Here is a 12,625-nt window from a genome sequence, read left to right on the forward strand (position 1 = left end):
CCAAATAATCATCTTTAGTTCTGATCAGGGAAGAAAAAAACAAAGACACAGCAATTATTAAACCAAAAAGAGGGAGAGAGAGACTGAGGAGCAAAGGCCAAAACCTTGTTTGTGACTTTTTGTGCCATTAAGCAAACTGTACACGTGAGAGAAAGAGCGTGTGTGTGTGTTTGTGTGTGTGTAGCTGAATCTGTAGCTAGCAAGGCAGGCAGCTTAACTTCCCACTGATCCTCACTGAAAATGCTCACCAGAAAGAGGCAGAGAGGGCAGGCGATACAGAGAAAGAGGGGAAAAAAGGAGACAGAGAAAGGCAAAGAGGACAGGAGAGAGACAGGAAGAGAAGGGGAGACCAATTACGGAAACCTAACCACAGAGGGATAAGAGAGAGAGTGAGAGAGGCTGAGAAACAGGGAGAGAGGGAGAGTTATTTCCTCTGGGTCTTTGAGAGAGCGAGAGAGGAGAGAGGAGAGCACGGTCTGTCTGCGTCCGGTCGGTCGTTCAGCTGATTAATTTGTGACAGGAGGGATTTCTGTGCTCCGTGCCTTGAATTGCTGCTCTAATTTATATGGTAATCTTCTTTAAGACTCCAGCAGCATACAAAAAAACCTTTTATTTCCATCTCTGCTAAGCCTAAACCCTTTTCTATACTCACTACACACATATAAATATACATAAACGCACGGAGCACACGTGGGTCATACTCTGTCCCAAATGTGATTGTATGTGGGAAATTGGAGGACACCTCTCAATTTCACTGTCCTGATAAGGCTTTCCTGTTCTGGGAGGCCTTACAGCTTGTGTTGGTATTCATGACTGTCTCTTATTACCACAAATAACTTGGAAAATGTTTGTCCCTCACCAGAATCTCATGTCACCCTGATGTGAAGCACTGCTGTGAATAATTAGGAGGGAGTGGATAAAAGCTCAAGGGCAGCTTTTGTGGGAGACAGGGAGAGTTTGGTTTAGGAAGGTTTGTGAGGACGGATAATGATTTGGAGGTGACAGGTGAGCTGGACACTCGGCAAGCTAAGCCTGCGTCCACGTCACAGAGGAACTGCAGCGCTTGGGATCATGTGTTATGTGTTTGCTTTTTCATGCATGTGCATATTATTAAGCTTCAGGTTTCGGTTATTGGAGCTTTCTCATAATTACAACTTGGATGTTGCAAACCAACTCCCATCACCAGAAAAGAGCATTGATATTGGTTGCTTCTGCAAACAGAACAGAACAGAACTAACACAGACTGCACGCAGAGCAGTAAGAGGACATGCAAATGTGAACCATGCACACATTTCCACTGCCCCACCCCCCCCTCAGCAGGTCAGACCACAATCCAGTGCCTCTCACTCCCACCTACACACCCATCATCCCTCAGCAGCCTGTGACCACAGCAACTGTAAGGAGGTGGACACAGGAAGCTAATGAAACTCTGCAGGGATGTTCTGGGATGTTCTCTCCGAGCCCCATGGAGACAACATCAACTTCATGACAGGATGCCCAGCGGAGAACATAAACTTCTGTGTGGACACGACCTGCTGCTCAAACAGCGGAGCGCGTTCAGTCAGAGACACCTTCAGCTCTGCTGTGACAAGGACCGCCACAGGAAGTAATTCCTGCCAGCTACCATCTCTCTGTTCAATGATTCTCCTCTGTGTCGGAGGAGGACACTGCTCTGGCAGAAGAGTTTGTCCTTGTAAAGGACAGACTTTTTATCACATTATGCGTCACATCTGTTATATATCAGATTAATCTGATTTTTCAAGGTTTGGCCTATAAATAATGCACCTGCCTTGCACTAATGTACAGTGTATTATAGTATATTATATTACCAACACTGTACAGTGTATATTTAGCACACAGTAAAGCTATAGGTCTGTTTTAAGTCTCTGTTTTTTCTATTATTTTAGTATCTGTGCATTATATCTATGTTACGCTTAAGGTTAAGATTTTAGTTGTGTGGGTATATGGTCATGCTACACTCCCACACACTGACCTCTACAGCATTACTCTCTGCCTCACTACTTCCTGTATTGGCACTGGACCTTGGCACTGATCGGGAATCCTGAGGTGTGGAATTCCTTCACTAAGGACATAATTCCTATTGATACAAGCTTCAGAAATTGGTAGTTACTGTCACTCCTATATGACATTATTGCAGTGTTCAGTAAGATCATTAAAACTGGGAACGCTTAAGACTGTAACCTGCAAAGACAACCTCACTCATTACTATGATTTCCACCAACATACCTACATTTTTCAGCGTGGACAGTCAGAGAGGGGAGACACTGAGGGGACACACACTGAGTGACAGACTGGTGACGATCAGTGTCACTGGACAGCCATAATTTATGTTGCCTTAAATGAGTATTTACTTATTTATGGCATCGTGCACAAGTTGGATGATATAATAATTCTCACTCACAGCACACTTCACTTCTTAAAACATAAATAAATGAAGAAAACTAATTTTAAAAAAAAGATTGTAATTATATTCTTCCTACCAGAATAATTTGTCTTTCCAGATAAATTTGCTATACTGATCATTTTCTAGTATGCAGAGGAGGCCTTTACCTTTTCATTCTCTTTCATTCTGTGAAATCAATGCCCTGTTCTAGAAAGCAGAAATAACCAAAATCTTGGTTTCTGACATGTCAAGCCTTGAAAATTATCATGCTCCTTACAGGCCTGCAGCAGAGATGTTTTCATGAGCGTGGGTAAGAAAAATCCATTTTTCTCATCTGGCTCCTGGATTGGAATAAACCCCTCGGGGATTCTGGACGTAGATCAGTCTGAGTGAGACTGGTATTCCTCTTTTAGCTCTGTCACGTCTCCATCCCACTCCAGAGGTGATAGTTCTTTTACCGTGGCCATCCATGTGAATGCCAATTAGAAAGGAATTGTCGAGATATGTACAGTAAAAGCTGTGAAAAACACTGGTATGGGCCTCGCTGGTAATCCTTTAATTCTTTTGGCGGCAAGTTTACAACCCAGACCTCAGAGGGTTTAGAACCTCCGACTAATGAATCCTTTTTTTTTTTCTTTTTTTGCAGTGTGGATGATATTTGTGTTTACTGACAGAGAATACAAACCTGCTGTGGATACAAGTGTAGTGCAGCCCTTTCCACAGAAGCTCAGTTTGACAAGTCAACAGTGCTTGATGAGTGCTGGGAAGCAGGCAGGTGGTAAACAAGTCTCTCCTGTGTGTGTGTGTGTGTGTGTTTTCATTTGTATGTGTATCTCTGTCTTTGTGCTCAAATGTAAATGGGAAAGTGCATGTGCTGTGCAGTGTTCTGTGTGTGTGTAAGTCGACACTGAGTGTTCTTCATCTGAGTGTGTGTGTGGTTGTACATGAGAGTCTGTGTGTGTCTCTGTGTAAGTGTGTGAGTGTATATGAATATAAGTGGATTGTATATGTGCAGTTGCACATTGTTATGCAGGAATGTACTGTGTGTGCATATTAGGGCTTAAGGTTTTCCTTTAAATGACCACTTTCCAGGCAGATATCACTCAAACCAGGATTTCTCATCTTAAATTAAGTTTTTAAAACTAATAATTAATTGTAGAGACCTCTGTTCAAATTTCTGGTATTCTGCTTTCATACATTACAGCATGTAATGTGTGCTGAAATTTATGGCAAATAAGGTTGGACATTTAGTATTTAGTTATGGCAGCTGAATGGTAGTGTTAATGAGGTTTGGAAACAGGTGTGTTTGTTTCTGGAAGTATTAAAGTTGCACAGAGACACACGAGCAAACACAAGCAAAAAATCCTTGCTTTTCCAAGGATACCCGATGTTTGCCCCCGCTGCTCATTCACCAACAAAATTGTGGATTTTACCTGTGAGCAGCTCTCGGATCTCCACATCTGTGGTCTTCCGGAGCAGTCGGACCAGAGCAGGTATGCCTCCGCAGTTCTTCAAGGCGATCTTGTTGTCGTCGTTGGCTTTGCCGTACACCAGGTTTCTCAGGGCTCCACAGGCGCTGCGGTGGACGTCGGTCATCCGGTGGTCCAAAAGGTCCACCAGCAGCTGGATGCCGCCCTGCCGCCGGATCTGAGGACAGAGGAGGGAGGACGGAATTACCGTACGGTGACAGCCAGAGTGAAATAAAAAATAATCAAAGTGATTCTATGTGCCAGTTTCACCCTACAGTATACCTGCTAGAGTCTACAGACAGTAAACAATAGCTCAAGATAATTGGGTTTGTTTGCCTCAATAAGAAAATGGTGTGTGGTATGAGAAAATCAAATTTTATGCCATGATGCAAATATTAATTTCTGCTTTTCCACCGAACTTAGAAATAAACAAGGTGCAGTGGCTACTGTGGCACTGATGAAAGGTTTATCTGAATGCCAGCCACTGCGCTTTCTGTCCCTGTGTGTGTCTCTGTGTGTCGGCCGCCCTCCCTGCTTCCTTCTGTCTAGACAAGGAGAGAATGTAGGGCAGACAGCCTCCTCTCTATTAAAACAAAAGAGACATTTTAGTGAAGGAGACTGTTTGAGACGAGGCAGTTGTCCTGCATGTTTTGTCTCTAGGGTCCCTAATGAAGCCAGTTTCAGCTGATGCACTGTGGCTGAGAATCTCAAACTGGACACTGATTATTTAGAAGCTATTTGTTAAAACAGACATTAGCTCCTTCACTAATAAGCCTTGTAATGAATGTGCTTTGCCAAACATCACTAAACAACAACATGCAAATTCCGATTAGCTGCCTAACTAGCTTTACCCCACCTGACAAGGCAACAAATTAACAAGAATTTGTCTCAGCAAGGACTGCAAATAATAATTATTTTTAGTATCAATTATTATTTATTAGAGTTTGGGATTAATCAAATGTTGGCAAATAAATTCAGGAGATTGCCTTCAACTGGTAAATTCATTAAAACTATCAACTGATTGACTAAAATTATTGTCTGCTAATTTTCTCTCAGTCTCGTCTTGCCTTAGTGATTCGGAGGATGGAATACATTCACAACTAACGCACACCAAACACACCCTTACAGTGTATTCACTGCTAGGAGACCGAACAGGCAGGAGGCCATAGACATCCCTCAGCATCCAGTCTATTACTTCACCATTCAGACATCTCACTCAAGGGCAAAAAACAATTTGGCCTGCAAGGTGTACTTTTGTCAGCCTTGCTCTAAATACTACCATACTTCACTCTTCCACACAGCCTCTAAATCAGTCATCTTTCTTATCCATCTCTCATTCACTCTATTTTAAAAGCCTGCTGGCTGATTGCTGTTTGAAGAACTTCGCTCTTAAATCCATCGTCTCCACGTGGATTAATAAAGAATTGAGCGGAATTGAGTTGACATTCAAGAGATGGACAGAACAGTCTTCTGAGAGACACGAGAGTGAGGACGGCACTGAAGGACAGGAGGACAGACAGCAGGAATGGGGTTATATTCAGAGTTGGGTTAAGTGTGTGTAATGAGGAGTTAATACCATATAATGTGGGGTTTGGTGGAGCTCAGACAGCTCCACACATGTTGGACGGAGTTTCCCCAGAATAAAGATGTGTGTTGAATCTTGAGAAGGTACAAATCTTCACTCATGATCCAGACCTAATTCAGACCTGCTGGCCTGTCGGGGTCTGTGTGGCTGATTGTTCTCACTGTGCCTGCGTGGGTTTCCTCCCACGGTCCAAACACATACAGGTTAACTGGTGACTCTAAATTGCCCGTAGGGGTGAATGTGAGCGTGGACGGTTGTTTGTCTCCATGTGTCAGCCCTGTGACAGACTGGCAATCTGCCCAGGGTGTGCCCCGCCTCTCACCCAATGTCAGCTGGGATTGGCTCCAGCCCCTCAAGGATAAGCTGTATAGCTGATGGATGGATGATCGGTGTTTGTGCCTTTTTCATTTAAAGTGTACATGTGCCTGTAAATCAGCACTTTCAGCTGGTTTTCTCACCTTGTCTCTACATAATACATAAATGAAGTAGATACAGTAAATAAAACATGGCAGACTTCAGAAGGATAATTAACTTGATTTAAACAAATTTACTACTTTTTAATGTGGTCTATGGTCCCCCAAAGTTCAATCATCTCCTCATCTACCTTCTTCAAAACCAACAACGGCAATCAGGCAGTGTTTTTAAAGACGCAGGAGAGGAATAAGAACAACAAAGTAAAGGAAAACAACACATGCGCTTTACACCGCTGACATGCAGCCATTATAGAAATTTTACGAAGTTTAGAAAAGAGACACCTGCTGTTTTCTGTCAACTTCAAGAGCACCCCTCTCAGTGTGCCGTGTTGGAGCACAATGGTAACAATTATCAACACATGTTGTTTGTGCTGCACCTAGTTTTTGAATTTTACATTAACATTAGATGTTTCAATTAGTGAGATTTATAGGGGTGGATTTTGTTGCTTTTGGATAGAGCTAGGCTAACTGTTTCCCTCTGTTTCCAGTCTTTATGCTGAGCTAAGTTAACCAACAGGCTGTAGCTTTATGTTTTTTCCGTACATAGATAGAAAACATTGTGGAAATATTGCAGTGGTTTTTCTCCATTTGTCTATTACTTTTAGCAAAGCACACACACTCACCCACTCACTCTTTATTAAGTACCTCAGTTCCCTGGAATCTTACTTGTGCTGCTCAAAGCACTGAAATATCCCACTTAAAAAACTCCACAGCAGCAAAGCTTTTCAAAAACAATGTTGAGCCGAGCTCTCAGAACCTCAGCACACAAATCAGAAAATATCTGCATACCTATCAACATGCTACAGCAAATAGGGGGAAAGTAGGCTTTTGTGTGAGTTTTGATCAAACTCCTTTACTGTGAGTTTAATGTAGGTCACTAACTCTGAATAAGTTCCAAAGACTGCATGTCTTTGTGTCTGTGTGTATATATATAAGCAACAGGGTGAGTTAGGGCCCCTTCAAGCAGAGTTTTGGAACTCAGTGATCCATGTCTGAGAATCCTGTCTCCTGGTGTGGTTTCTCCTCAGCGATCAATACCTCAGATTTGATCTTGTTGTCTCCGAAGCAGAGGTGCTGGAGGTATGCAGCAGCGTTGGATTGGACTGATGGGAACTGATGCTGCAACATCTGGATCACCTCTGGCAGCTCTGGATCCCTCCAGCCAAACTCCCTGCAGAGACACAAAGAAAGAAAATACAGTGTGTTTTGATGTGTGCAGAGATAGCAATGTGTGTGTGTGTGTGTGTGTGTGTGGCTGAACCTGTTACTAGGCAGCTTGCCTTCCTACTGTGACCCTGATTTCAAATGCTCACCAGAGAAAAAGAACAAGAGAGATAGAAGTAGAAATGAATGAAAAAACAAAAACAAAAAGAAAAACCAATCACGGCTCTATGTTCTGTTTAAATTATTTTCAGCTAAAATAGTTGTCCATTTGGGGTCAAAACATTCATCACTAGCATGAAAAATTATAACTGATTTGACTGATTTTACATTTACTGTCTGACAGCTGAAGGCTCAATAGTGAGGATACACCAAAGACATGATGCCAATGCCAATTTAGATTTAGCTTTAATTACTAAAAATACAGCCTTGGAGCAGAGCCTTTCTCAACAGCATGTCATGTGGGGTGCTTCATATGTTTAGATAAACACAGCAGTATTTTGACTACAAATCTAATGTCAATGTTTGTTTGCTATTTTTGTTTTATTATAGCCTTTGACAAACACCATTTCCCATAAGCCCCAGACCTAAACCTCACAACAAAAAAGGCGAGTTCATGAGACATTAAAGGGGCCGTGGTTGGCTCAGACATGTCTGTACCGAACAGCAGGGAAGAGGACTGAACGCTACAGTTTTTAGGCAGCAGAGATCATGAGTGATGGTGAGATTTATGGATATGGATGAAACTGACTTATGATGACAGAATACGTTGCTGTGCTTGATTCGATCTCTTATAATAAAGTAATGGATGGAAGCTTGCCTTAGATTATGGAAAGTAAACCCTTTTTTTCCTGCAGAGACTGCGTTGAGGAACAGAGGGTTTCTATAGCAACATATTAATAATCCTTGGTTTTTGATTGAGATGCTCAGCAGTTGTTAGTCTGGGTTCAATGCTCATTATTTATTCTTTAATATCTACGGCCTTTTGGCCATGTAGTGTAACCATAGCAACCCGTATCGTGTCAAACACTGTCAGCCCCATCTGACATCCAGGCTGAACTGACACAGACAGCAGGTAGTGAGCAAAGCCAGAGCCTGTTTGTTGTCTTTAAAGTGAGCAACTTTTGGATTGTCAGCTTACACTGAGAAAGTAGAGCGGCGAGTTAAACAATCTCATTTAGAAACTTTACCTGCCAGGATTTTATTTTTCGGTATTTTTGACATGTCTTATCATCAACGAGCTTATAAAAAAATCACAGCTATACTGAAGCATCAAAATAAAAGCACACATTACATGGATAGAAATACACGCATACATAATAATTAGAATTATTATGATATATCATGAGGTTTGGATATTGATAGTCCAGTCATTCTATGCTACCAGTGGTGCTACATCAGTATTTACTTTATCACGTGAACTCCAGTAGTGTTGTCCAGCAGAATCTAATAAACAAAGATTCAGTGAAGTATCATGATGCATGTACAGGGATAATGTATCAGAACAAATTTAGAACATCACAGGACCAAAACGTGGAAAAAACGACCTCCATGTTTATAATGTCACCAGCATAAAGGTGACACTTCACCATATATCATATGCAGCATCTGAAAAAATAAGTAACTTCAGTGGTAAAGACAGGAAGTTGGCACATATGGCACACAGCTTATGCACCCACTGCTGAACCTATAAGATCAAAACCATTGTCATTGGAAGGTTAATAACAACAGCAGCTATCCTGAATGCTCTATAAGAGCCTCCTCCTGCTGGGATAATGAATCCCTTCTTTTAACTGCCCCAGCAGCTTTGGTTTTAGTGCGTAACCTGGGTCTGCCAGTGCTTCTGCCTGAAGGCATGCTTTAGGCGCAGGCACTCACACACATGCAGAAACACACTAAGCTCACTAACCCTATGAATGTGTGCAAGGGTGTGTGCGAAAGAAGATACGTGGATGATTAACGTGAGAAAGATGTGATGTGGGAGAAAGAAGTCAGGGTGGGGAATCAGACGGAGGGGTGGGAGGCGGAGATGCAGGAAGGCGGGGCTTATTGACATAGATTATCTGTAGCCAACGGCAAAAAAAGCATCATGTTTCCTTGATAGCAAAGGTTTCTAGAGACCAACTAGAACTGGGACCAGATTTTTTTTTTTCTTTTCGTTTGAGGCAAAGTTTTATTCCCTCAGTGCGATTTGTCGTTTATAGACCTGAAGGTGGATGAAAGGAGGAGCTGATACTTCCTGGGTGTTCATCTCGCTCTAATTTCGCTTAAGCATGTTCTGCTGCTTTTGATACATTCTCCACATGCAGTTCCTGTTTTTAAATCCTCACTTTTGCGCATTTTGATTTAAATTTTTTCTGACAGTTGGGAGAAGTTTTGGTGCTGCATACAGAAGGCCTGTTTATGTGGAACCCATTTCTCTTTGATGTATCTTATTCTTGATGCAGCAACAGCCCAACATCCCCGTGGAGATAATTTCACTTCAGTCTAATCTAACATAAACACACACACACACAAACACTCACAAGTTTGTACGAACACACGCACACACACACACACACACACACACACACAAACACACACACCACCGAGTGCTGTAGGACAACTCAGTATGCAGCTTAGAGCAGCATTAGCTAATGCCAAGCATACACACACGCACACACACACACACACACACACACACACACACACACACACACACACACACACACACACACATACATACGAGCACAAGCACAATCCAGCACACTGATATAGTAGTCAAACACACACATATATGCACTCATTGACTTGCATACACACCCAGCCATCAAAGGCAGTGCAGAAGAGCCAGGATTAGAAAGCTTTTGTCTCTAAGTTTCATAATGGGCCAATGGGATAAAGCCAGTGTTTGAAAAATGAGGAAATTGGAGAACAGAAGGAAGAGAGAATTATTTCAAAGGTTATTTTTCTCTCTCTCTCTTTGAAATCCTCTCTCTCTTTAACAGTTTTCTTTTTTGCTCACCCTCTTGTCTAAATGTCTCTCTCTTTTACTTTTTCCCACCCCTTCCCCTCCAGGCGCATTCCTACACACACACACACACATACGCAGCCACTAGTATTAACATAATGATGTTGTTATGCACATATAGCAGCGTGTGCCTCAATAAATATGATCAGAGATGACATAACCTTGCACAGGTCACCTTCTGGGTTAATTGACCGATAAGACATGTAACGTTACGGCTGAGCGAGCTGTCAGATGTGTGTGTTTATATGTGCATTTATGTGTTTTTTTTTTTATCATTAGAAAAAAAAAAATTAGAAAGTGGGACACTGGCAATAACGTCTGTTGACATGATGCTTCTTTAATAACCAGTAAACCACATGGCTACACTCCTCTGACAGATTCAACTATTTATGTGATCATTTGGTTAATTGAAGGGGTTAAACTGATCCACTGGTACAAAGAACAAACATAAAACTGTTATTAAAAAGGCCCCCTTGAGTAATGTATTAAGATGGACGTAAAAAAATGTAAACCTTTCCTCTAAGTAAAAGATCTGAATGGGATTTTACTGAAAAATACCGGATGCAGAATAATCAGAGTTATCCACTCAATTCAAACACTCTGTATTTTATGTAGTTTTATCTACAACACACCTTTAGCTCCTGACAGGAAACTTTAATATGAAAAGTCCATCAGCACTAATGTTCTTTAAACTGTTTCTCCATCCTTTTTTGTGAAAGGCGCAACTACTGAACTGGTTAAATGAGACCGCAACAGTCTATTACTCATCAAACAGCACACAGTGATGTTACCTGTGCATCAGTGGCCAAAGAATAAACACCGCTTGAAGGCCAAAGTGGTACTTTGGGAAGCACTCTAGAATAATTACTATGAAAACATGCTCTTTTTCTATTTCTCCGTCTTTTCCTTCAAAAATTTCCATCTCACATTGGCCTCCTTCCTGAAGTGTGAGGTCAAAGGGGGATCACACACACACACACACACACACACACACACACACACACACACACACACACACACACACACACACACACACACACCAAAAAATAAAAATAACACAAAAACACAAAAAATGCAATTACACACGTGGTACTTAACAGAGAATAGACTGTCAGCACTCGAATGAATGAAGGGACACAGACTAATTGTTGGCAGAATGTGTCACACACCAGCACACACACAAAAGACATACCAGTGTACATCAGAACACCAGAATGCGAAAAAAAGAAAAGAAACACCACTGTCACACATTTTGAGGCGATGGGAACCATGAATAGGTGAGAAACAAACACAAACATGCAGAAAAGAAAACAGCACACACACACACATGCATATGCACACTCAATGACAGAACCAGAGACCAGAATAGTTAGAGCTCCGGAGAGAAAGTGGCACATCACAACAGATCAAACTCAACCCAAGGCCTGAGGCTGTGATGCTCTGCAGGCACGCACACACACACACACACACACACACACACACACACACACACACACACACACACACACACACACACACACACACACACACACACACACACACACACACACACACACACAGAAAAACAAATGTACATGTTCAACATACATGTGAAGCACAACTCTGAATACACACAGACTAAAATACTGTACGACATGCTGTGATAAACCAAACACACTGTTGACATGTTGTGCAATATGCTGCTGTTCTGGGACGTGTCTCTGAAACAAACCTGAAGTCTGAGGAAGACTAAGACTCTAAAAGAATCTACCTACAGTCAGAATGGAAATAAAATGAAGAGACTGTCTGTCTTCCCTCCTGTGTGTGTTCTGCCCCAGAAAGCTGAGCTATAATGGTTCATTCATTCACTAACTCTGGCCTGGAGCTGTACTACTTTTCACTCAGCATCTCTCTCTCTCTCTCTTTCGCTGTGTTTGTGTGTGTTTCAGTCGTTCCAGAGAGAAGGGAACACAGGAGGATATGGTGCTCCCAGTCCCAAACAATGTGTGACAACATCACAGCAGGATGAGCAAATACTACTGAGCCATCTGTGAACTTTGGGCAAAAGCATTCACTGTGGGAATGTTTGCACTGTTTTAGTGTTGGAGTTAAGAAAAGAATATGCAGGATATTTGGATAGCACTGCTGCTCTGCAAAAACACAAGAGTCCTACTTGAACTGAAAAAAATGCATTATACAAGTGTGTGTATTAGTGAATTTCACAGGCCTCGAGTGAATTAAAAAGCAGGCTTAGAAACTACTTTACAATACCCAACATGCAGATGTTTGCCTGACAGCTTTAAAAGAGGATTGAGGTAGATGCATTTACCTGCTGCCATATCCCTGAAAATTCACAGGTGACAAACCGAGCTTGATATCTTCAACAGCAAATAACACACCATAACAAAACTGGTCTCCCATAAGTCTAATAAAAGAAAATTTAAATCAAAACCCTGTGTTATTAGAGAACTAACCCCATGACATCATGTTTCAGTGAGGATCAGTGCCCTTTGCTGCCTTAGCTTTGATGGTTGTTCAACTGGA

At 41.9% G+C, this 12,625-nt stretch overlaps 1 protein-coding gene across 5 annotated transcripts in view; it reads right to left on the reverse strand.

The window, feature by feature from the left end:
* Positions 1 to 12,625, reverse strand: part of ctnnd2b (catenin (cadherin-associated protein), delta 2b) — a 114,557-nt gene that overhangs the window by 36,272 nt on the left and 65,660 nt on the right. For all 5 annotated transcript variants that reach the window (XM_041054972.1, XM_041054971.1, XM_041054969.1 and 2 more), the window contains 2 exons: positions 6,970 to 7,102; positions 3,838 to 4,051 (listed from right to left, as the gene is read on the reverse strand). In XM_041054972.1, coding sequence (XP_040910906.1) covers positions 3,838 to 4,051; positions 6,970 to 7,102 — 347 coding nt within the window. The remainder of the gene's footprint in view (positions 1 to 3,837; positions 4,052 to 6,969; positions 7,103 to 12,625) is intronic.

Source organism: Toxotes jaculatrix, chromosome 14 (assembly GCF_017976425.1).
Source record: "Toxotes jaculatrix isolate fToxJac2 chromosome 14, fToxJac2.pri, whole genome shotgun sequence".
NCBI classification, from domain to species: Eukaryota; Metazoa; Chordata; class Actinopteri; family Toxotidae; genus Toxotes; species Toxotes jaculatrix.